This window comes from Nelumbo lutea, chromosome 1 (assembly GCF_056320005.1).
Source record: "Nelumbo lutea isolate HS-2025 chromosome 1, American lotus-T2T, whole genome shotgun sequence".
Classification (NCBI taxonomy): Eukaryota; Viridiplantae; Streptophyta; class Magnoliopsida; order Proteales; family Nelumbonaceae; genus Nelumbo; species Nelumbo lutea.
Window position 1 is genome coordinate 135971958 of NC_142684.1, and position 25545 is coordinate 135997502.

A 25545-nucleotide genomic window follows, 5' to 3' on the forward strand; every position below is an offset into this window, starting at 1 on the left:
ATCACCCTGATCTGGAAACTCCTTTGCTCAGCCCGGCAAACTTCTAACTTCTAGCCTTTGACAACCTTTGACAGAGAAAGTTTGATTGGCAAATCAGTCAAGAATCATAAAAAATTGGCTTCTAGCTTCCCTGCACGCTTGACATGATCACAACTTTACAATCCGCCCTGCTCTAGTTCCATCGGAGTCTTGTTTAGTTATTTTAGTGCAGGACCTGTAAGTACCACACTACAACTATACTAGGGTTGGCTAAATGCAATCATGAATCATGATGCAGAATATAGATTACAACTTTACAATTACAAGACAAAGGAGGGCATGATACTATTTGTTAGCACCCATTTTTTGCTCGGTCCCTTCACCCCACTTCTTGGTACCCTCTCTTAGACCCCAGATACTTAGAAACATAACCAAATCAATTCGAGACTTTCCAAAATGCGAAAATACCCTCATCTGACACAACCCACAAGACAAATAAGAGCCTCGAGATCAATATCAACATCCGATTAGACATCACCCCTAGACTTTGAAAAGTACAACCTAGTTACACATCAATTTTCATGACTAAACTCTAAAGACCCATTGTTCATCACACCAACTTCCTTTCTAACGGCCTCAATCTATGCGATATCCAAATCCCAACTCCTCCAAAATCAAATCCAACATATCCATCACCCCAAGATCATTGGGAGATAATCAACAAGCGAATCCCACCACCAATCTACAATGATCAACCGCAAAAAACATCATAGTCCCATTTTGATGGACCTGAATGATTACCAAGATCAACCATATTTTTCTCATATCAGAACCATCCACTTGAATCCCACCCATAATTTATGCATATCCACCAAATTGTAGTTCAAAATTCCTCCGTTTAACCTCCCATCAAGCCTAGATCTTATTCCAACAAATCTCATTAATTAGAGCCTACCAGCCATCATCCCAATTTCATGTGACAAATCAGACCTTACCTTTGTGTTCAAAAACCCAAAATACTTCACCATGTCAAATTTCATGACCAAACACCTCCGTTTGACCATTGAAAAAGTAAGATTCCATTTCAAACTCTCTCGTGATAAAAAAATCATAAGCTAAGACCATGATTTGAACTAAACCAGTCAATCTACACCTTTGATAAAAAAACCCATAACTTCCATTAGATTCAGGGTGATCAAAAATGCCAACCCACCAAATTTCATCATAAAATTCCTTTGTTTGACCCTTTAACGAATAAAGATTATATTTTAGCAAATCTTATCGATTCGAACTTGTTAGCCATAGATCACAATCATCCTGTCCCTCTTTGTCCGATCAGACCTTACCACTATGTTCAGAAACCCAAAAAACCCCAAGACACCAAATTTCATGACCAGATTCGCACATTTGACCATTAAATTAGAAAGATACCATTTTGATGCACCAAATTAAATCACCACTTCATTTGGCCTAATTTGAAGCCTTATATGGATGATGGCTGATTTCAGACCCATTCTTGACCCATTAGAACACTTGGACCAATGAAACAGGGTCTAATAGGCTTAAAAAACCCAAGATACCAAACAAACCCCTACTTAAAACCCATAAAAGACAAAACTTTAAAAAGTTCATCAAATTTACATTTTCTACCACTGATAACCTCAAATACGAGACTGCAGCGTATGATACACCCTCAACTCCCATTGGTTGCACAAAACTTAGGAAAATCACCCCCAAAATCGAAAAAAATGTTTCACCAAATAAGAAAGCTTGACTAGACACTTATTTCTTTGAAAGAATCTTGCCTATTTCAGTGAAAGAACTCTGTTCAGCCACAAACACTGTAGATGAGTGAATTTCAAACCATTTTTTTTATAAATAGAGGCCCAATTCGAGCTTGAGAGGGGGGGGGGATGAATAAGAAAGATCGGAGAGAGAGGGGACCTAAGAGACAACTTGAGGAAAGGATAGAAGAGAGAAAACCTGAGGGAGTCCCCTAGAGAGAAAGAGAAAGAGAAAGAGAGAGAGAAGGGAGCTTTCTTCCAACCCATACAGCCTCTTGTTCACCTGAAACTTGGAAGCAATCTAAACCCCAGATTCCAAATTCGTCTCATCCATTTTCAAGCAGAAGTTGCCACAATCGAAAGCACTCCCTAGCTCAAGAATTCATTCAAGCTTCGTTTTACCTCATTTCGAACTATTGGAAAACTCCCATCAAGGCACATACGGAAGGTAAGTCTTTTTAGTTTTTCTGAGTTGCTTGAGGTTCTAAAATGTTGGAGAACCATTGCTTGCAATTTCTTCTTGACTAAGAGTAGAGGCAGAGAGGTGAGAGTCTTAGGGAAATCAGTACCTAAAACCCTCCCGTTTTGGGCTGCAACAACAGCTTAGAGAGAGGGTGCCTAACACTTTCCCTCTCCCAATTCTTGGGACCCGAATCTCTTGGTTGTATGCCTTTCTCATGAAGGGTGGAGTCATTATCAAAGACATGAAATTGATATTTTCAAACCTGAAATGAGGGCCCATTTCCTCTAAAAAATGGGTGGCAACTCCAAATCCTTTGAGCCGGCTATGAGCTTCCCGGAGCTCACACTATTACATACACCAGATATTTCATTTTCACCTGAAGTAGATGATGAAAGTGTGTGTGAATGCTTTTATCATAATGTATATATAAATTTTGTTTAAATTGTAAATTTTAATAAATAACCCATAATTTTTTATTTTATCAAATTATTGTAAATTTTGTTTTAATTTTATTTAATTTATTTTCTATTAATGCAATTTTGTATTTTCAATTTGTAACTATATAGTCTATATAGTCTATAATTCTATATTGTATTTTTTATATTTTATTAATTTATTCCATTTTCATATCTCATTCATCCATGTATGAAGTTTATGAAGTATCCAACCATTGTATATTTCATAATTTCAATATTTGTATAATTGTATGATTTGTAATTTGTATCATTATTCTTTCAAATTTAAATGAAATAAAATTATTAAATTTCTATTTGAATTGTTTTATACTTTTATTTATTTATTCTTTGGGTAGTCATAATTCGTAAATTCATTATTGTTCGTATCTTGTACTGATAATCTGATATCCATAATCCGTTTAGTCATTCAGTGTCTGTAGCCTGGTTCAGCCCAGGCCCAAGGCCAGCCCTATGGTCTATCCTAGCACGACCTGCGGCCCGACTCGACCTAGGCCCGCAACATAGCATGGGCCCGCTTGGGCCTAGGCCGTGGGCCATGCTGGGCCGACCCCCAAAATTTCCATTGGGAGGGCGGCACAGCCCGCGAGCCAACATGGCACAACTCACCTTTAGCACATGCCTCCCATGGGTGCCGGCCCGGCACGACCCACTTTACACCTCTACGTGTGAGCCCCTTTTGCAGGTTCAACTTGTATTTGCTTTGAGCTTGTGCTGGGAATGGGTTCGTCGCATATTTGCGATGCACAGTAGGTTTATCGTAGGGAAAGATCAACTATTGGTTGATTGCAATCATCCATGTGGTATCAATCCAGTGTTTATTGTGCTTTGAGGGACTGAACGAGCACTATGCACTTACTGTAGTAGTAGTAGTAGTAGTAGTAGTAATAATTGTTATTGTAATTTAAAACTTTTGCAGGTGCATATTTAGTACAAATATTTAAGTTTATTTTTTACCATATTGTTACTTTTGTTAATTTTTAATTTCTATCCTATGATATATCTAAAATTCAAGTAATTAATATGAAAAAAAAAATTATACATGCAAGGCACGTGCTTAATTACTAGTAGGGTAAAAGACTTAAACCCCCAAAAAGCATTTGGTGAAAAAGTAGTAAGCATGTTTTTTTCCATCAAAACAGCTTATTAGAAAAGGAAGTTTATTGGCTTATGGCTTCTTGCATTTTCAAGAATCACTTCTTATTTTCCATCCCAATTTTGCCCATTTAAACTTTTCTTGATATTCAAAATGCCCCCATCAACTCTAAAACCCTTGCCTCATCTTCTTCTTCACTTTTCCTTTCTATTTTCACATCTCACTATTTGTAGCAACAACGAGCAAGAACGAGGTTCAATTTCCAACCTTTTTTCTTGTTTTTTTCCTGAAAACCCTTTTTTTTTCTTCTTTTGTTGGTTTTTGCAATGAAACAGGTATGATTCATATGTTTTCTCATTTTATTTGTACAATGAGCATGGATTGATTGAAACCCCCTTGCCATTAACCCATTTTGAACCAAGCAATGCTATACATGTTTTTTATGTTTATATAGGATGGTGGATAATCTAATCTATATATTAAAATGAATGTGCTAAGCTGATACTTTCTTGGTTTTTTTTTTTTTTTTTTTCTGGTTTCTTTCCAAAAGCATTTATCTTTTTTCTTTTTATTTAATTTCTAATTTTTAAATTGAACAAAATAACTAAAGTGACCAATCACCTTTAAGGCTTTTAGCACTCCTCATTGACATACCATTATCCCTCTCTCATGAACTCTTTTAATAATCTCTCATCATTAAATACGCTATTAACTCTCTCCTTAATAACTAATGCCACTAATTCTCTCTCATCTCCATTACTCTATTAAATTTCACAAAATTCATTAACTTTATCTATATCTATATTCATTTCAATTTAACTACACACACACATACACACACATTAAATTGTAATTATTAATAAATATCAATTGTATTGAAATTGAGATATTCAATGATATATTATTACACTAAATAATCTAATTCCATTTAAAATTATATCCATTTATATTTCATTTGAAAATAATAAAAATTAATTAACCATAATAAGAATAATTTAGTAAGTTACTTAAACAAAATAAAAATAATTATTATTATTGATAATTTTTTTATTAATATAATAAAATGAATTTAATTAATAAAAGGAATAAGATAAATTAAAAATAATATAAAATAATACAAAATTATATAACAATTATTAGTTTTGTCATTAAGTTTTACTAATTTAAAACCAACTTAAGTTCTACTAAAAATAAAAACTTAGTATAGTTAATTAAATTTCATAAGGAATTTAAATTTAATAAATACTTAATATACTTACTTAAATTTAATGTTCACTAATTTCAAAATTTAATATAAAATATTAAGTTTAGTTATTTTAAAACCAATTTAAATACTATTTAAAAATAAAGAAAATTATAAAAACCTCCTTGGGTTTTTCTAACAATCCTATGAAATTCCCCACTGTTTTGACTTTAACAAAAACCTCCCATATTGTTTTGAAAAAGGTGAGAATACCTTATTTTCATCATCATGCCAAATAAAATATGTTGATATAATGCATTAATTTCACTTTACTTCATCGTTTTTGCCTTACTTTGTCCAAGAAGAGTAAGGAGAATTATTCTTTCAAAGTTGTCCAAAAAGGGTAAAGTTGAAACTTTAAATTGTGTATGATAATGCATTAACAATGATAAGGGTCTTTTGGTAACGTTAGTCTTTTTATTACTGAAAATCGAAGGCAAAGGAGGTATTTGCACTTGTTTCAAAACTATAGGGGAGGCCATTGTTAGGGTAAAAACACAAAGGTGGTTTATAGAATTATTATTTAGATGCTTTTTTTTTATAATTTTATCTAAAATAATAAAAATAACAATAAATCAATAAAAATTTATTTTCCAAAAAGTTAATAAAAATTATCTAGAGAATAAGAAATTGGCCACTCTCACTAAAGCGCAACTTAAATTGTGATTGGATAAAATAAATATAACCGAAAAAATAATACTTGAATTAAACTTAGTTGGGACCACTTAATAGAACACCATCCTCAATTTTGCTTATATTGCATGAGTACTGACTATTAGTCTTCATATTGGCAAAAGCCCATTTTGAATCAAACCATGTTATTAAATAAGTGCTTTTTCGAAGTCTTTTTTAAAATTGTGGAATCCAGCAAAAAGTCAATAAACAGAACTCAATCGTTTCAGTTGAGGTTCCAATATGTGATATGTAAAGGCACAAGAACACAACAACTACCTCCAACGTCTCACAAAAACCAAAACCCACCTAGAATTGCCATCAAAACCCAAAACCAAATTGCATGAATACAAAACAAAAGAATGAAAACCGAAGGGCCCAAAATCCTACCTGACTTTGCATTGGATGATGCTTATGCAAATGGATGGTTTCCACCTACACCAGCAGTTCCCAATTAAATCAAAGTCTGAAACGGAGCCCAATGCCCACCCCCTCACAAAGAGCCCGTCATCACACAAAGTGTAATCCTTTAACTGTTCTCAAAGAGATTAAATAAATCCCAAATCTAAAAAGAAAAAGGGGAAAAAAGGAAGTTATCTCAATATGAATTGGGTTCTGAAAAAATACCAATTAAAAGATTTTATGGGATATGTGTGGAGTGATTATTCAAAATTCTCCGGTACATTAATGATATGTTTCTTTGTTGAGGTGGTGGAGGGTTTGTTTATTTGGTTAGTCAACTTCTTTATGTTACAGACTTGATCTGTTTCTGGATGACTGACCAACTAGAGGGGAACTGATGCTTGGGAGGTTTTGAGGCTGTTTTCCTTGCTAATTAGTCAAGAGATTCGCCAAAGAGATTGGTGATAGAGGATGTATGGTTAGTAACCTTGCTGGAAAACAGCCTAAATGTTAATAATCTGTAAGACTGCAATTGGAAACAATGCAAATGGAGGGTAAATCCCGGTTCAGGATAAATTTGTACTCTAATTTAGTTTTGATTGTGTTTGATAACAATGCATTTATGCATTGACAAATGAAAGAAAACATGTTTTTCAATGTATAGTTACATGGATATTGAGATGTAAACGTATATCAATAAAAAAGAAGTAAATTTGCATTTAAGTGAGCTTTTGATTAAAAAAGACATATATTTTATTGGAATTTGTATTTGCATCCATTACAGCTGAAAGTATGTTTGGTAAGAAAATAAATTTGTCAACGCAAAACTAACCCAACTTTACAATTTATATGGACCGTTTTATACTCTAAATATTTACATTCACACTTATTTGCCTCAGTTCTAAACACAGCACTAGCTAAAACACAAGATTGAAAGCATTATAAACAAGAGAGAATCATTAAACTACAGTTTTAAAGAAAAATCCTGCTAAACCTTTTTGCTGTTGTTTTTGTTTGGATTTCTCTAGTTAGTTTCTAGTTGTATCTTTCTTGTTTTCTGAGTCATAGTCTAAGGATCATAAAGGGGCAAATTGGGTTTTTGAAAGAACAATATATTACACTAAATTTTTATTATTTTCAATAATTAATAATTAAAACTGAGAAAAATAACAGTAAATTACAATAAAAATGAAATATTAATAACAATATATGACACTAATTCTTGATTATTATTGCAATAAATATGACTAGTAATAAATTATTAATGCTCCAAAAGTAGTAATAATATTATTATTATTAAGGTTTTAAAAATCGACTTAGAACCAAGACCACTTTAGCCATCGGTTTCTGGATCAATAGTTCAACCATCTGATTTGAACAATGGCCAACTGAAATTAAAAAATAAAAATGACCAAACACCCATTAACATTAACAAACAGAGAAAGAAAGAAAAACTACATCAAAAGAACTTGAAACGGTTTCGTTTCTTCCTCTCTTTTCCTTCTTTCTTCATTTAATTTAGAGTTAAGAACGAAACAAAGAGAACCAGAGAGACAGGTAAGTTAATGGCGCTGACAAGAAAACGGTCAATGTGTTATGTTTCTTCAATCCCCAAACAGACTACGACACCCATGTGAATATCTTCTTCTTCTTCTTCGCTCACGTCTTCTATCTTCCCTCCAAATCCCTCTCTAAATTTTGCTTATAATCATTATCCTTTAATAAATAAGCAAAATCCCAAATCTCCTTCTAAATTTAGTATAATTCTTTAATTTCATTCCATTTTACTACTGTTCATGTACTTACTTACTCACCTCTCTGCCAGGCTCTCTATTCATCTGTCTTTATCTGGGTTATTAACTTTTGTGGGACCTACTAATAAATGTAGAGAAAAGAAAAGAAAAAAAAGACATAAAGAAAGGAATAAAAAGTCAATAGACTTTTTGTATTGGCTTGCAAAGTAAGCTAACGTGTCTTTGGCTAACCGATGAATTAGAAAGAGTTCACTTCTACTCTCTATTCTTTCAATTCTAATAGTTCTCTAGAAAATATCAAAGAACAGGAAAGGGGTTTAGAGAAAAAGATTTTTGGGAAAAAAAGAAGAGTTATAAGGGCTGAAATGAAGAAGACGAATCTGTTTTCAGCATCTCCTCTTGTTTCCTTTGCGGTGCTTCTATCTTTGGTGAAAGATTTTATGCTTGTTATCCTTCTTAATCATGTTTTCTATTATTGGTATTCAAGAGTTTTCTTAATGTTCATCATCTAGTTGCAACTAGATAAAAAAACATTCTACTCCATTGCTGTTATTGATAGTAGATGATTTAGACCTTGGTCCCGTGGTTTTTATCTTCACATTGACACTAAAAGAAGATGAGGTTATAACTACGGTTGTCAAAAACTGTAGCCACAATTACAACATGGAATATAACTACAACTTCATGTCCGTAGCAAAAAAGATGAACTTTAGCTACGGACATTTTTCCCGTGGTTAAAAGCTTTTTGTTCATAGCTAAAAGATACTTATAACCACGGTTTTAAAATATCAGTGGCTATAAGTTACAAAAGTAGAATTAGACCTATAGCTATGAACGTTTTGTTCGTAGCTAAAGCTCTTATTTGTGGGCAAAAGCTACTTATAACTATAGCCACAGATAAAAGTTATCCGTGGCTATAAATTGATTAGAAAATATTATAAAACAATAAATATATTAAGAATTAATAAACTAATAAATATTTAATAAACAGATGAAAATTAATAAAAAAGTAAATATTTAACAAAATAATATTTAATAATTAATGATTGCTATTTAATAATAATTAAACTATCAAATAAATTAATAATAATTTCATAAGTACATTAATAAAAAGATAGTAGTTTCTAAAATATAAATAAATAAATATTGCCTATTGTTTAATTAATTGAAACTAATCATAGAAAAATTAATTTAATTATTTAAACAAAATAATAATTTTAAAAAAAAATAATAGTTAATTATCAATGAAAATAATATTGACAATTAAACTAAATTATTTAATTTCATAAAAAAATATTTATAAAGTAATAGTATAATAATTATTAATTATTTAATTTTTTAATAAATGAATACTTAATTAATTAATAATTGTATGTGCTTCATGGACCAAAGGCACCTTGGCTCACCCATTTTGCCAAGGAAACCTTTTTTTCCTCAAAATGTAATTTTTAGCTATTTTATTTAAAAAAGATGAAAAACTAAAAAAAGTTATAAATAAGATCTATTTATATTATTTATTCTATATATTTCAAAACCATATTATTTATTCAACATAATAAAACATATACACACTACCAATGTTAGAAAGGTGAACCAATTAAATCAGCTAGCCAGTCGGTCTATATACTAGTTCGATCCTACCGCTAACCTTGTTCTCTTAAAAAAAGGACCAAAACAGTCCACCTAGCTGGTCCAACTTAAGAACCAATGAATCGGTCCAGGTTTTGTGTAACCCTGATCAATTTTCTCAAATTTTTAATTATACTTTAAATTTATCTTGTCTGTAAACTTTTGAACTTGATTTGTCCTATGGGGATGATCTGCTTTTGTTTTTATTTTATTTTGATATCTACATGTTCCAAAATTCCAACACTCCTTACCCTGTTATATTTGCGGAAAAAAAACACATTTTTTGACATCAAATCCTAATATTTTATATTAAAATTTTTAAGGTAGAATAAAAGATATGTGTTATAATAGACTTTGAATTTAGGGATTTAATTTATTTTAAATGGATAATAAATCAATAATAAAAGTATTTTCCACACAATCCACTCTTAAATTATATTAATTTATTCTATAATCCAAAAATATTGAATCAAATATTACATTAATTGGGAAAGAACCGAACCGGCATAATCAGTTTGGTTCGGTTCAGTTGGTCTAGCAAAACCAACCCATTGACAACCCCAAATGCGAGGGGTTTTGTTCTATTTGAACTCTCTCCTGCTCTTCGTCTTTACGGTCTACTCTCCCTTTCCCGCTCTGTCTTTCGTCTCACTCTGCCATCGTAGTGGCTTAGCCCTATTAATCGAGCCCTAATCTCAGCCTCTCTCATTCTCATTTCTCACTTAGCACTACCACCACTGTTCATTGATCTGGCCACCCATTCATAGCCCTCGACCGCTCCGACCACCCATTCAGCATTGTCTAAGCAGTTGTCTTGTCATGTACTCACTGTTAAGGACTGGAGTTCAGCAGATGATAGCGATTCCAGGTCTACCAACATTTGGTTTAGAACAGGAAGATCGATTCCAGGTCAGTAACCTTTCATGTAGCGTGTGAAGAAACCCATCTGTGTTTCTTTTTTTTTTTGTTTTTTTGTTTTTGCAATTTTTCCTGTGTAATATGTTGTATTTTTTATAGGTTATCTGCTTTTCTCTTCAATTTCAATCATCTTCTCACAAAACCTCAAACTGTCATTTGTTCAGAAGCCAGTTAAGAGTCTAATGAGAAGATACACTTGTAATCCCTTTGCAGGCTCCTACTAATAACCATTATCACCTTCATTTTCGCTATTTTTCTTATTTTTAATTTCCTTCAATCTAAATCTTCTGCTACTAATGATACTGTTCACACAATCTGATCAGACGTGATTTGCTCAACATTTCGCCTACTCTAACCGAGGCCGTTGGTGTCATTGTTGATGTAAGTTTCTGTTTTTGGCTCTCTACTTCATTCGCTTCGACATTGTTTTTTATTTTTCTAGTTCTGCTCAGATAAATGCAACAACATATTTAGTGGTGCCACCTCAGCTGTACAAGAGTTTTGGGTGTTGAAAAAGAAGAAGGTTTCCTAAATGTATACATTTTCATCGACATATTTATTTCTATTCTGACATAGAATACCTATGGGGTGGGTTGTAAGACTTGGTGATTAAAGTGGTACTTGATTTATTTACTTAGGGCTCTGAGGTTGCACAATTCTGAGGCTTGTTTTGGCTCTATAGGCCCATATATACGAAGATTTTTTTTTTTTTTTAACTTCTGACATAGCGAGGCTTAGAAACATTCTGAATGATAGAAGGATACACAAGTAAAGGTGTGGTTGAAGTGAAAGAAAGAGAACAAGAAAAAAAAATGAAAGCTAGTTACTTAATAGAGATATTATCCAAAAGAGAGTAGATAGGTAGAACAGGATTCATGTAACCGGTTGCAAATAGTATTATGAGATGAAAATGGATGGACAAAGAGGATTTGTAGCCATTAGGCTGTGACAAGTTTCATTTGGCTCAAATTTCTATCATCAATAGTATGGAGGGAGCAACACTGTATGGGTAAAACTGACATGTTTAAAGTGTCTTTTCAATTTAATATATTCAAGAAACAATTGTCTACTGGTGAGTGCCTTAGGTGAACAAGCAGATATTGTGAAGTGTGGATTTGAGATATTAGTAGGAGGATCGGCCAAGCTAGTAACAACCTGCAAATCCCATTCCAATAATTTGAGATGAAGTTGTACCAAAGGAATGGACAGAATATTAGAAAACCAATATAGAGACAAAATCCTAAAAATCTGCTCAACGTAGAGACAAAATCCACATTTACCAGTCCAGGTATCTGCAGAATAAGATTGATTCCAACTTACACAATGTACACAATGAATAGTCTTCATAAGAAAGCATGGTTTTCACAACAACTGGATTCACCCTTTCCAAAATCTATGCATTTAAATTTCTACAAAAGCTAATCTTTTTCCTCTTCTCCCTTCCACTGCAGGCAACTAACCAAACAGTAATGACTTTCTGATAAGAAAATACTTGCATATCCCACATAAGTGGCCTACTTGCTATTGTAATGAAGTACATTTTCATTAAAGAGAAAATGGTAGTGTTATTGGTAAGGAGTGTCATGGGCCTTATTTCCTTAAATCACAAGAAAAATGATAAAACCAAATAGGGGATGTTTTGCAAATAAATGGGTCGTGTAATTTAGTTTTGTTATTTTGTGATTGGGTAGGACCAATGAAGCCACCATCAGTCCCCATTGTAAAATTGAGTTCCCAGACCTGCTCCTTTGTTCTGAACCTGGTTTATTTGTTTCCCAAACCATCTTACCTGAACCTGTCTCCCATAGCCTAATGTAACCATGATGGATGAAGGTTCAGTCATAGCTTTGTTATTGATAAAAAAAATTAGTTTAAAATTTCAGAACTAAACAGGGAGTTGAAAGCTCTTGAGGGCAGAATGGTGTCCACCACCAACGAATCTCTTAAAATTAAACTTTGATGGTTGTAGTCTATGCAATCCTGGAATTTTAGGCATTGGAGGAGTTTTCAGAAACCATGAAGGAGGGGTGACTGCTATTGTTTAGGACTAGTCAAGTAAAAGAAATCAATAGAAGCTGAATAAATTGCAGTACTTTAGGGACTAAAGTTGGGCTAGTCATTTGGGTGCAAAAATTTTATAGTGGAAGGTGACTTAAGGACAACCATTAAGTGGCTAACTGAAAACTGTCCAGTTCAATGGAAACAAAGGCACGTGGTAATGGAAGCAAGGAATACAACAAGGAAGCTGAATACTACAGTGGTCTGGTCATGAAGAATGACGAATTGTGTGGTCCAAATCAATTGTTTTAGGAGACTAGAAATAACAAATGAGAGGGTAATGCAAAATGGAAAGAAAATGAATTGCCAATCATGGTTGCCACTAGATATATCCCAAATTGCACTTGGATCTTAAAACAACCAAAAATCAGTCATAGGTAAACTTACTAAAATCCTACAATAGTAAATTCTGTGTCGGCGATAGTGATCACTTATCCGTTGTAGATGCAGGGATCTGGTAGATCATTCCAATGGACTGACCCACATGAGTAATTGTAGTAGGCCAGCAGCAATCTCAAATCTGTGGTACCTCATACCATAAATGCCGAAGAAAATATATCTTCAAGGTGTCTGTGTGGTTCTAAATGTGCCAATCCAGCCATAAATTGTAATCAGAGATCTGATCACCATTGGCAATCCAAACTAACTCATAATCAAACCAACAGTAACAGGAAAACGCTAGCCCAAGTTGGAGATGATGGTTTTAATATTGCTTTTGGTGTGATTACTTTTACTAGGCCTAATAAGGCTGCAAGAGAACGAGTACCTTGCAGACTAACCCCCTTTTTCTTTTCTTTTTCCAGGAAACCAAAATCTGAAAATGCAAATGGCCATTGGCCCCGTCTCTCTCTCTTTCTCTCTCTCTCTCTCTCTCTCACCAGAAGGTTGTACAATGTACGTAGTGTTTAGTTTCCAAGTTCCAACCGTCTCCCATTAGAGAAGACTCCCCAATGCCAAAAGTTCCATCAAAACTCAAAAGCAACATTGCTTCATGCAATTCCTCCTGGGCATTTAGTTAGTGTTAGAGCATCTACCTCAATTATCTGGATTGGAGCAATTGAATTTCTAGGAGCATGGGGCTCAGGTTAGATTTTGTTGTTATAAAATTCAAAGAATTGCTTCATGAGGCCTGAATCTACATCCTACAATTCAAGAGATGGTTGTATAGATTGTCTATTATAGGGTGGCAGGAAAGAATTAAAGTTAGAGACAAAGGAGGCGGTGCTAACTGGCACTTTTGATTGATGTATGATTGAGACCCCAAACTCATTGTGTGGTTTCCCTTCCTGAAACAGAGTGTGAAAGCTCCGACTAAGACTTAAGGGAGTGGTGCTGCTCTGCCTCACTACTTTCACTCACTTATCGCTCAGGCACTCGGGTCAAATCAAAGTAGCCTTCTCTCCCAGAACCCTTGATTTGGTGGGACACCATTTAATTGAATCTTGTTTTTTTCTTTTTTCAACTGTTTATTTTCTTGTTGCATTTCACTCATTTGTGCACTTAAAGAGTCCACCTCTAGTTGTTGGTTTTAAGTTCTCTACTTGATTTTAATTATTTGTTGGTAAAACAGAAATTAATACACATTGCCGTGCCATTATATTGCTCAATGCATAATGTGGTTGATATTCAATCCTTGTACTTCTAATTTGTTTAAACATTAGGCTAGGAATGAAGTAGGTAAATTTATATTACATAGTTAATAATTATATTTTCATACATGATTTTATATCTTTAAAAATGTGATTTTTAACTTATTTTCAATTATTTTCTTATAGGCTAAACATGCTAAAGGAGATAACTTCACATGTGCGGCTGAACACCAATTTGATCGAATTTTACATGTCAAGTTTTTTTTTGGGGAGGGGGGGATTGAGTTTCATGTATTCAAGAACTTTGAACTTGTAATAGATTTTAAACACATGGATATATTAAAACACGTTGAGATGTAATTCATTTTTTCATTATAAAATCTTTTATTGGAATTTTGAATTCAAGCTTCATCTTTTATTATAAATGGAATATGTTGTGCTTGTATGTGATACAGGAAAAAAATGCCATCAACCATATATCGACAATTTTAGCTACATCTAAATGTTATAGCTTCGAGCATGCATTTTGAAACCGTACCTATAGAGCAACATTTAGCTATGGTTGTAAAACAAACCGTAGCTATAGTATCAAATTAGTAGCCACGGTTAACTAAAAAATCGTAGCTAAAACGTCACATATAATTATTGAATCAGTCTTTAGCCATAGACATAAACTATAGCTATAAGTTAGCTTTAGTTACGGATGATAGCACCCGTAGCTATTACCTATAGCCACTGCGACTGTAGCTATTATTTTCTAACCGTAGCTAGTCTGTAGCTATAGACTTATAGCTATGGTTTTTTGGATTTTTAGCTACAGTTTTGTCCATAGCTAAACATCATTTTTCTTGTAGTATGAGGGGTTTTTCATGTAAAAAAACTTGGTGTCTACTATTATTGCTTGTTCTGTTTTTTGTTATTTGTTTTATTATTACTGCATGCTTGATATTTGTGGTTAAAATCTCTGTGATTTTTTACAAAGAAAAATATAAGGATTATTCCCAACATTAACTCAGGTTAGTTGAGTTGTATTTGGGTTTCCTGGGTTATTTTCCGATGCAGAGTGGTGCTGTAGAGAATGAAATTAGGGATAAAACTTAAAAATTCTACCGTTGTGTCCTCTCATCCTGCAAACAAAACTCCTTATGCTGCATTTGGAAACGATGCAAATATGTGCGAATGCAGATATGTAGAGTGTAAAACGGTTCATATAAATTACAAAGTTTTAGCTTTGCATTGACAAATTTACCTTCTTACCAAACAGGCTTTTAGCTGTAATGGATGCAAATACAAATTCCAATAAAGCATATATATATATATATTTTTTTTTTTATCAAAAACTCACTTGAATGCAAATTTACTTCTTTTTTATTGATGTATTTTTACATCTTATTATCAATGTAAATATGCATTGGTTTGTTATTTGTCAATGCAAAAATGTAAAGTTGTCAAACACAAACAAAAGTGAATCAGAACGCAAATTTACCTTAAACCCAGATTTACACTCCATTTGCATCTTTTCCAAATGTTGCTCCCTGCTTCTCCTTCTTCTATTGGTTATGTTACTTCGGGTGTTAGTTATATGATTCAATCCGGTCTGGGTTGGTGAACGGATGAATGATGAAGGGAAGGAGAGAGGAAAGCTCTTTACATCGACAATTCCGGTACTGATTTCTGTTATAGTGGAGACGATGGAGGCTTGGACCTACATTTCACAAGAAATTTAATTTTTTTTAATAAAGACTATTAATAAATCAATACCATAATTAATACGGTTAATTGGTACTGCTAATTAATATTTATCTATTTAACTATTTAATAAATAGTAAACAACAATTAAAACGGGCTAGATATGGGTTAGTTTTCCACTTATAAGCACCCGGTCCATTTAACTTAAGCCACATGACTTAAGTTAAATGGACCGAGTATGATTCTATAAACCCAATTTGTACTCGGAATGGAGATCGTCTTCTTCACCGCGTTTTGTCTATTGTATTCGCTTAAAACCGTAAACACAGCACAACAGATGTGAACACGACGAAAAGTAGTCGGAGTGGTTTAAAGAGAAATAGATGCCATTTCAATGGTTTAAACGAATACCAGACGTTAAAAAATTACTAAGAATAATGCATTTAATAGACCAAAAAAACAAAAAAAAATCTAGAACATACCTATTTTTTGTAAGAAAATCTGAAGAGAGATGAACCGCGACCAGATCCAATAAGTGCGAGATGCTCCAATGGTTGGCAGGAAATTGGAAAAAATCAAGTGAAAATCTCTTTCCTAGGTAATGTGTTTCAGTAGAAAGATAGAAGGGGGCAATTAGAAATCTGAAAAAGGTAATAAACATGTCATCTTTAACAGTAATGAGGTTCCCAAAAAGTTTTAACTTCTTGGGAAGGCAAGGAACTTTCAAAAAAAAGACTGATACATTTGAGTAAAAATACCAAAGTGGCAAACGTTTGTGAATAATTGTCAGTGAATGGCTGAATGCTCCACCTCTACTTCGTCCAAAAAACTGTGAAGAGTTTAGGAAGGTAGAAAAGGATAGAAAGAATCGTGGGGTTACTTTCTTCTTGTTTTATCACAATTCAGAATGGTGTTGGGTTGTTTTCTTTTTAAATTCAAAATCGTGCCGGATTTTCTCCGTAAATTAAGATGGTGTTTGGTATCGATGTAGCTTCTTGAATAAACGGTGCCAGCTTAGCATTGAAGATGTGTTTAACAAAAAAACGCCTAAAAAGTTATTTGGTTGAGCCGCTCTCAAAAATTGTGTAAACTGTTTATTAAAAATACACCAATTTTGATGTTTTTCATTCTCAATACGATTTTTCACTATTTGGCTTTTATGGCGCCTAATGGCACTGAGGTGTAATAAAAATAGTTCAGCATGTTTAAAGTAGATTTTCTCTCGTTTTTCATGACAAAATTGTATAAAACATTTATCTTATAAACACCATTGATACCAAACAACCGCTAAAGGGGCAAGAAATGGTAGATTGCCATGCCAGGTGGCAACTCCATGTGCTTCTAGATGATATATTTTTGCGCCCCCTCTAGAATGGGTTTGGATCTGCCATCCACAAATTGTTCCATCTCTACACACAAAACATTATAGTTTGGCATTGAAAATATCTCCTTTGTCATTCATAGGAAGATGTGATACTATATGGGTATGGATGTGGAAACAACTTGAACTTGTGGGTAGTAGATCCCGAGTGTTCTAAAATTGCTCGATTTGAATAATGAAGCAGGAAGAGGGCTTCTGACGTGGCAAATTCTACTTAGTATATATATATATATATATATATATATATATATATATAAATTTGCAAACAATGTGCAATGTGAAAAGATTTAATTCTTTTACCCTATTTTATATTCCAAGAGTTCTAATAGAACCTAAACACTGGATGTGTCCTTCCTAGGAGAGACTAGAGACAGGCTGCCAGAACCAATGCGAGTAGTTGGCCAACTGATGATTTCATTATATTCCAAGAGTTCTAATACAAGACTCAACTTCAAAATATATAATTATAGGGAAAGAAAAAAAGAACTTGGGGAACTGTATTTTAAGCTGATTTAATTTGGCCCAATTAATCTCCTCTATGGGTTCTACTGAGACGTAATTAATTAATGGGAACCTGGGACAAATGGCAAATTACATAAGGCCGCCCTAGAAACGCTAGCTAGCGATACAAATTTGCAGTGCAAGCCCAATATTGCTCATATATAGTAGGGTTTTTAATAGCGTTTTTAACTTAACCAACTCCACATTAATGGCATTAACCCTGTAGTAATATTTGATTATTCAACCGATTCACCATTTCAAAGTTTATCTTACAGAGAACATATATTATAATTAATGACAGTTCAATCCTTTATCAGACGAATCGTTTCTCTAAGAACCTAATCGAATACAAGAAGAGGATCCAGAACAGTGTGGATGGAATAAAGGAGGAGCCCTGTATAGATAATCATGGCAGCGAAGCCTGCAACTAGAGCTCCTGCTATTTGTTTGCAGAAGTCGGAGACTTGGTCGCAGATAGGCAGCCAACCCGCAGAAGAGTTTCCCTGCTTGCCCACATAAGCTACTGCCAAGGCGGCCGAAAAGGAGGAAGTGACCAACACTGTGGCAATCTAGAAAACCCAGAACCCACGCTACCTTAATTAGTTTCAGATCAAATGATAAAGCATTAATTCAAGCAAGAAACACAGTAGTTGTTAACTGTTATATTACCACATCGACGGCCACCACGAATTGCCAGAGCTTGCTAGACGGAGGTAGAAAAAGGAGGAGAAACCCATAAACAGTTACGATTGAATAAGCAATGACAAAATACCTGCAACAACGACAAGCTTAGTTTCAGTAGCCAGCGCAAGGAAGAAGAGATGACGACTGAGTGAACAAGCAGAGAACTTACGTTAAGGCAGGCGAGTTGTTATAGCTTGCCTGCAACTCTATGCCGTAAAAGAAAGCATTCTCATTGCTTGTCGCCATGACAATGGTGGCAGAAATTGCTGCAGCAAAGGCCAGGAACCTGAAAACAAAGAGGACAGCCCTCTTCTTCTTTTCCATGGTACCTACGTATGGTGAGCTTCAATGGCGATTGAGTTGAGTTGAGTTGAGTGAGAGGAGGAAGGTGGGGAGGGGGTGTAGAAGACTAACAAGTTTTAATATTGGCTTTGAAGTCATATGTTTGGCAAAAGCAGATGGGGGAGGGTGTACTACTTTTCTGTTTTTTTATGTTCAAAATTGACTATCATCACTGATATCCATTGGTTAAACTGTTTTTCTAAGTGAAGTATCCCTTTCTCCAATTGTAAATAGAGATTCAGGTTAGTTGAGAGTGTTCATCTACTTGATAGAGACTAATGAGCAGATTTGCAATTTATTTTTCTATTTTACAAGTACTAGAAACTCAACAGTAATTTGTATCAACCAAACCCAAATTTGTCTCCCTCTCGAGTTTGATTTAATTTAATTAATCAACCCCAGTCTGGTTGAAATTTTGTCACACTTCAGAAAGGCTAAAAGAGATCATTCATTCACATTTATGATCCTTACCCATTTGATTTAGCAGATTAACCTCCAGGCCTGAGACAATGTTTTTGACTTTGTTCACAGCAAATAGAAGAAACAAATAAAGGGCATAACCAGAGGAACAAACCAAATCAATAACAGAAGGATGGAAGAGTTATTCCAGATCATGCATGATTCTATTATTAATTCAGTAGTTGTGCAAATATTTTAAAGTGAGGAGACGATTGGTCTCTTAATAAATTGATTCTTCCTTTTATGACTAAAACCATGTAAAGTACTATTTCTGAAGTCAAAATTTGTATCTTGACGTCTTTGTACACCATTGGAAGAGTGTACAATTGTACATGTTGCTGGTAGCTTTTCTTTTTCTGTTCACTTTCTTCTTTTTTATTAACTCATGGGTCATGGCTGCTGATACATCTGACTCACGCTAGTTTAAGTTTATATGGTTGGTGTGCATGCATGCATCAGCCCCTTAGAGAAATTATGAGATCTTTCTCCTACTCCTTCCAGACTGCTGAGGTAGGCAGATCCAAAATAGTTGGTGAAAATAAGCTTAGTAGACGCAACAAATCCCAGCTTAGGAAAAACGAAATAATAGAGAAGTGAGATGGGCTCGGTCAACAGCCCAACATGAACTCAACTTTGGGCCCTGGGCCTGTCACTAGGAAGTCTCAATCATAGATAAGGAAAAGGTGCTCTAGAACAAGGGACCCATCAAAGGGATTAGATGTCAGGCCCAATAACACGTACAGCTTTTGTTGTCACTTGTCAGTTGGAAGGAAACATCAACGACCAATGTTGAGATATTGCACTAATTTATATTTATATAGATTGATTGGCATGCAATTTTATATGTACAACTGGAAAAATATAAATTTTATAAAATTAAAAATTGCAAGAGAGAGAGAGGGGCGCTCTAAATTTTAAAGTGGAGAGACACGAGGGATACAACCTCATTGAGGGTTTTTCCAGTACTAAATTTCTATTAATCATGTTTTTTCTAATGGTTTTTTTTTTTGACTTCGTTACTTCATTGATTTTGGCAAAATGAGCCTTAAATGTATAAAGTAAGCAAAATCTATGGTGCAGAATAAAAAAATGTAAAACTAGTGATAGAATGACAAGCATCTTTAATATTGTTAAAGTTTTAATGGTAAATACATCTTATGAAACATAATCAATGAAAAGTAAGCTTTGATCTGAAATCTTGATTTAATATGCAGAAAATATATATAACATACACATTACGATCTGTATATTCTATCTCAGCATTGAGAGTAGAGGCTATAATAAATATATATATATATATATATATATATATATATATATATATATATATATTTGTGACATATTAAATCTTGATATCAATTAATTATGTTAAAAGTATTACATATTCTACTTATTTTACAAGGGCTATTTATCAATCATGTCAAAGACATTAAAAAACATCAAAGGTGTCACACTAATTCATTGTTTCATGTTTTCTCTTCACGGTTTGTAGTTTATGCACCACAACATTTGCCCTATTTAAAGTATCATATTGGTCCATAGTTTCAATTGGTCTGCCCAATAGTCACTGTCACATTAGTATTTTTTTTTTTTTTTTTTTTCGCTTTTTTCTTATACTTTATGACATAGGATTGAATCTCCAAATTAAGGGGCCATTTGATAAAAGCTGAATTGAAAAACTTCTTGCTTTGTCTTCTAATGAAAAAGTTTCTAAAATCGAAGGTAAGAATGAGATTTTTAAGATTCAATATTCATCATTTCAAGGAAAGGCCAACAAATTAATGAGGGTTTTCGTTTTTGAAATCACAGTGTTAGCTAAACAAGTTGGTTTTATTAAAAAAAAAAAAGAAAACATTCAAGTTTTTGAAACCGTTAAGGCATTAAATATCAGTTCTGAAAACGAAACAAACTTTGGAGCACTATGATATATGAAACATGATGATGTAACATGAAAACATGTTTTTCGAATCAGAAATTTAAGAACACGACTTTTTAATTTCAGTTTTGGATGGGTTGAGAAGCAAGGGTATGTCTATTTTTTTTTTTTTGAAAATAATCGTATGTTAATTGAATGGGAGGGCAAGGAACAAGTTGCAGATACTCTGTTTTTCACTCATAGATGTAGTTATGTTGCACAGAGAGATTAGTAGGGAAGAAAACAAGGCATAAAAGGAGACTTTTGTTCCCCAAGTCTTCCCATTGGTGCAATATATTTATGGGTCATTTCTTATACACCTTCTATAGTTTCGCATACTTATAAAAACCTATCCTTTAGTTTGCATATATTATTAATTAAAACACCCTATAGTTTATAATTGCTTTACTTAATCGACCTTTCACCAAAAACTATTTATTCCATTTGCAAATTGACATATGACCTCTGAAAATGAGTGGAAAATGAAAAAAAAAAGTCATCTGTTCAGTTTTTTTTTTTTTTTTTTTACTTTGAAAATACTCCTAATGGATCTAATATCAACCTTTTAAAAATAAAACCCTCCCCTCATAATTTGGTTTAGAGAAGGCATGGAGTGCACATGATATGAGAATTATTAGAGGCATTTTTGGAATAAAATAAAATTCCCACGACTTATGTTCTTTCGCATTTTCTAATCACTTTAAGGGGTAACATGACCATTCCCAAGTTAAATATAAGCAACTTCTGATGAAAGGTGGCTTAGATAAAGGAGTTGTAAATGGCAATGGTGTTTTAATGATATGTAGCTATATGGTAGGTTTTAGTAAATATGTGAACTTATAAAGGGTGTTTAAGTAAATATGTGATGCCAATGGGTTAGGTTAAATGGTAAACCCAGCTTGAACCGACCTAACCCTATGGGTTGGATATAAGGTTAGGTCTATTTAGGTGTAGGGCTGGGTTAGGGTTTTGATTCTTAAATTCAAGTCGGGTTTGGGTTTTGGCTGACCTGGCCCATCAGGTCATGATACCCCTCCATGTATACATTGTATTCTTGTAATTTTCCGATTTCTAACTTCATAACCTTAATATTTAGGCTTTCTTTTTAGGGTTTTTGCATAAAAATTAACAAAGTTTGTTGAATTGGCAAAATTAGATACATTTCAAAATAAATTGCAAAAACAAATAGCGAGAAGAAAAAAGTCTTTATTGGGACCAAATTGCCCCTTGTTTAAAACCCTCTCTCTCTCTCTCTCTCTATCTATCTATATCTATCTCTATCTCTATCTCTGATGAGGAGTAGTTTGGCATGACCTGGTAAATAAAAGTCACGTGGATGCGATCTGCACGTAGGATGACAACTCAGCAAGGGGAGCCTAGTCAGTGCTACACGGAGCTCGACGTAAAGTCACTTTGGCATAAAGTCACTTCGGCAACAGCTCACCTCGGCATAATGCCACCTCGACTGCTAATCGAGTTCAGAGCCTAGGAACCGAAGTGACATGTAATAAATCCCAGTAGCTTCATAGCAGGCTTCGAACATTGCGGGATCATACCGCATAATGGTAAGCCTTATCTTCTCCCCGTCCGAATCGGGCGGCGATAATGAAGTTCATTGACTAATACGTTACTCTTCGACTAAAGCGAGAACGGATCTCGCCCATTCAAGCCATAGATCTCGGAACTATTATGGGAAACCCGCAATAACTCGGCTATATAAAGTTGTCAACCCCTCCATGGTCTAGGTACGTGCGATTACTTGCATCCAAGCTCTCTAGCACTCAGATTCTAGCTCGTAATCACAATATAGTACTGACTTAAGCATCAAAGCGACCTTGTCGGGTTAACTACCCCAGGTGCTCTAAGGTCTTGCAACCTGGTCTAGCTCGCTACACGACTAAGGTCCAGATCATCCTCCAGCTAGGAGCTTGCAGATCGTGCACCATCAATTGGCACCGTCTATGGGAACATGATCGAAAGGTCATCCCAATCTCTTTACAGTTTCAAACTCAATCTCAACCTCAATGGCATCTTCCAACCACAACGGTAAGGGTAACATGAACATCACAAGGGGGCAAGAGGAGCAGATAGTCGCTCCCCAAGGACCCTTGGTGACAATCGGCCAGTTCGCCATTCCTTTGACCATATCTGGAGTCCCATCAATGTCTACATCCCACGCTGCCCAACAGGTGAGTGTCCTGCTCCCCCAGGTGAGCACCACATTCTCAAAGCCTTCCGTGATTCCCCCTGGGATTGGACACTCCCAGTTCAGCAACCTCGTTCAGAGCGTCCAAACGATGCAGATTCAGATGCAGCAGATTCATCAGTTTTAGCAATATTACTTTTATCAGTAGTATCAGCAGCAGTTCCCACCACTGCAACCAAACCAGCTGACGAACAACCAGTGCCAGTCCCCGCCCTAGGGTGTTATAGGCGACCGACGTACCCCCTGTCTCTCAAAGAGAAAGCCTGAGGAATAGACCCGAACCTAACCAGCCTGAGAGGCACAACCAACAAATTTCCCACGTGGAGCACCGATCCGAGGTCTGAGGTGCGGGCTCCAAGAGAGACCACTTAATTCCTTGCAGCAGCCAACATCGAACACATGACGAAGAGGAGGCGGCGAGAAGAATCTCCGAACCAGCTCGCCCTACTATTCAAAGTAAGATTGAAGTGCCTAACAACATGGAGGCTGGGAGTACAAATGTCACTCCACCTAAGAAGCAGCAACGGTGACGTCGCAAGACTCGCCGTTCATTAGCAAGAATGATCCAGCAGCAAAGCCCAACCAAGGTTGGGAAAGAGAGGAGATGAGCTCGGTGGCCACAGGAACAATGTCTACTCTTTTGAGCTGGCCTTCTCCCCTAACAACCAAGCTCCTAGCAGCCCCCATGCCAAAAGATTTCAAGGTCCCACCACTAGACAAGTACGATGGGTCCTTTGATCGCAATGATCATGTGGACACGTTCCAATCCCAAATGCACCTCGCCGGGGCCGATGAGGCTTGTATGTGCGTGGCTTTCTCTACCATGTTCAAAGGAGTAACTTGGACCTTGTATAGAAACCTGACACCGGGTTCCATCGGAAGTTGGGCGCAGTTCGCAAACATGTTCACGACCCACTTCATCACTAGTAAGAAGTTCCCGAAGTCATAGGAGAGCCTTTTGAACATGGTGCAAAGGGAGGGAGAGTCAATCCGCAGCTATATCAAATGCTTTAACAAGACATGCTTGCAAATACCGAACCTTGACCCATCAGTACATCTCACCGCAGCACGCAAAGGCATCACCCATAAAGAGTTCAAGTGGCACGTTATACCCAACAAACCAAAAAATATCACCGAGTTCCTCTAGTTAGCAGACCAGTTTATCAGCACTGAAGAGGAAATAAACCAAAAAACTGACAACCAGCTAGGAGATAAAAGGAAGAGGGAGGAAGAGGGGATGAGCAACAAGAAAAGAAAGAAAAGTAAGTCCCCCAAGCAAAGAAGCAAATCCCCCTCACGAAGTTACAGGTCGGGTCGGCGTTCCAGGACCCCTCCAATGGAGAGGATGAACTACACCCCTTTGAACACGAAGCGAGGAGAGATCCTAATGGCAATAAAGGATTCCTCTATTATCAGATGGCCACCTAGACTTCGCGGAGACCTAACAACTAGGAACCTGAACGTCTATTGTCACTTTCATCGAGACCACGGTCACAACACATAAAACTATAGAAACCTCCACGACAAAATTGAAGAGCTTATTCGTCATGGATACTTGAAAAAGTACATTCTACATGAAAAAAAGGAACAGGGGAACCGACAAGAACGGAAAAAAGATGCCCCAGAGAGTAACGGACAGAACGAACAACCACCTCGCCCGCTACCAAAAGAGAAACCGATCTGCGGAGTGATTAATATGATCACCGGGGGATCTATTATAGCGGGGTGCACGGTGGCGGCTGGGAGAACATCATTCCGAGAGCTAAAGCACGGAGCAAAGAACCCTCCCAAACAACCTCGAATTGAAGAACCGATCTACTTTACCAAGGACGGCACCCGCGGGATTCAGTATCCTCATGACGACGCCCTGGTCGTGAAGATGGTCATTGATGACTTTGAAGTAAAGCGGATATTGGTGGACTCAGGTAGTTCGAAGGATATCCTCTTCAAGGAAACCTTTGACAAGCTACAATTACAACATAGTGACCTAACGCCGGCAGAAGCCCCACTAGTAGGGTTCATCGGAGAAGAAGTTAGACCTGTAGGTCGTGTCATAGTACTAGTGGAGGTGGGCACGTGGCCAAATATTGTCCGGTTCAAGCACACATTCCTGGTGGTCACTACTCCATCCCCGTACAATAGAATCATAGGTCAGCCTATTACGCATGTTTTACACGTAGTAGTGTCAACCTATTACCTCATAATGAAGTTCCCAACAGATTGTGGAGTGGGAGTTGTACGAGGCGACTAGTTCTAGTCCTGGAGGTGTTATGTGGCTGCTCTCAAAAGAAAAGCAAAGATAGTAGAG

The 25545-nt window shown here is 35.4% G+C and overlaps 1 protein-coding gene and 1 long non-coding RNA gene across 2 annotated transcripts; one reads left to right on the forward strand and one right to left on the reverse strand.

Moving 5' to 3' along the window:
• The first annotated feature begins 10101 nt into the window (after nucleotides 1-10101).
• Nucleotides 10102-14462, forward strand: LOC148877780 (uncharacterized). Its single transcript, XR_016099070.1, has 3 exons — nucleotides 10102-10404; nucleotides 10737-10794; nucleotides 14247-14462. It is a non-coding gene; the product is annotated as an uncharacterized LOC148877780 (long non-coding RNA).
• Nucleotides 14463-17836: 3374 nt separating this feature from the next.
• Nucleotides 17837-18709, reverse strand: LOC148877781 (CASP-like protein 1C1). The gene is made up of 3 exons (XM_088965585.1): nucleotides 18485-18709; nucleotides 18301-18403; nucleotides 17837-18200 (listed from the first exon to the last, which is right to left on the reverse strand). The coding sequence occupies exons 1-3, from the start codon at nucleotides 18637-18639 to the stop codon at nucleotides 17970-17972; spliced, it is 489 nt and encodes a 162-aa protein (XP_088821711.1). The 5' UTR covers nucleotides 18640-18709; the 3' UTR covers nucleotides 17837-17969.
• Between the last annotated feature and the right edge of the window lie 6836 nt (nucleotides 18710-25545).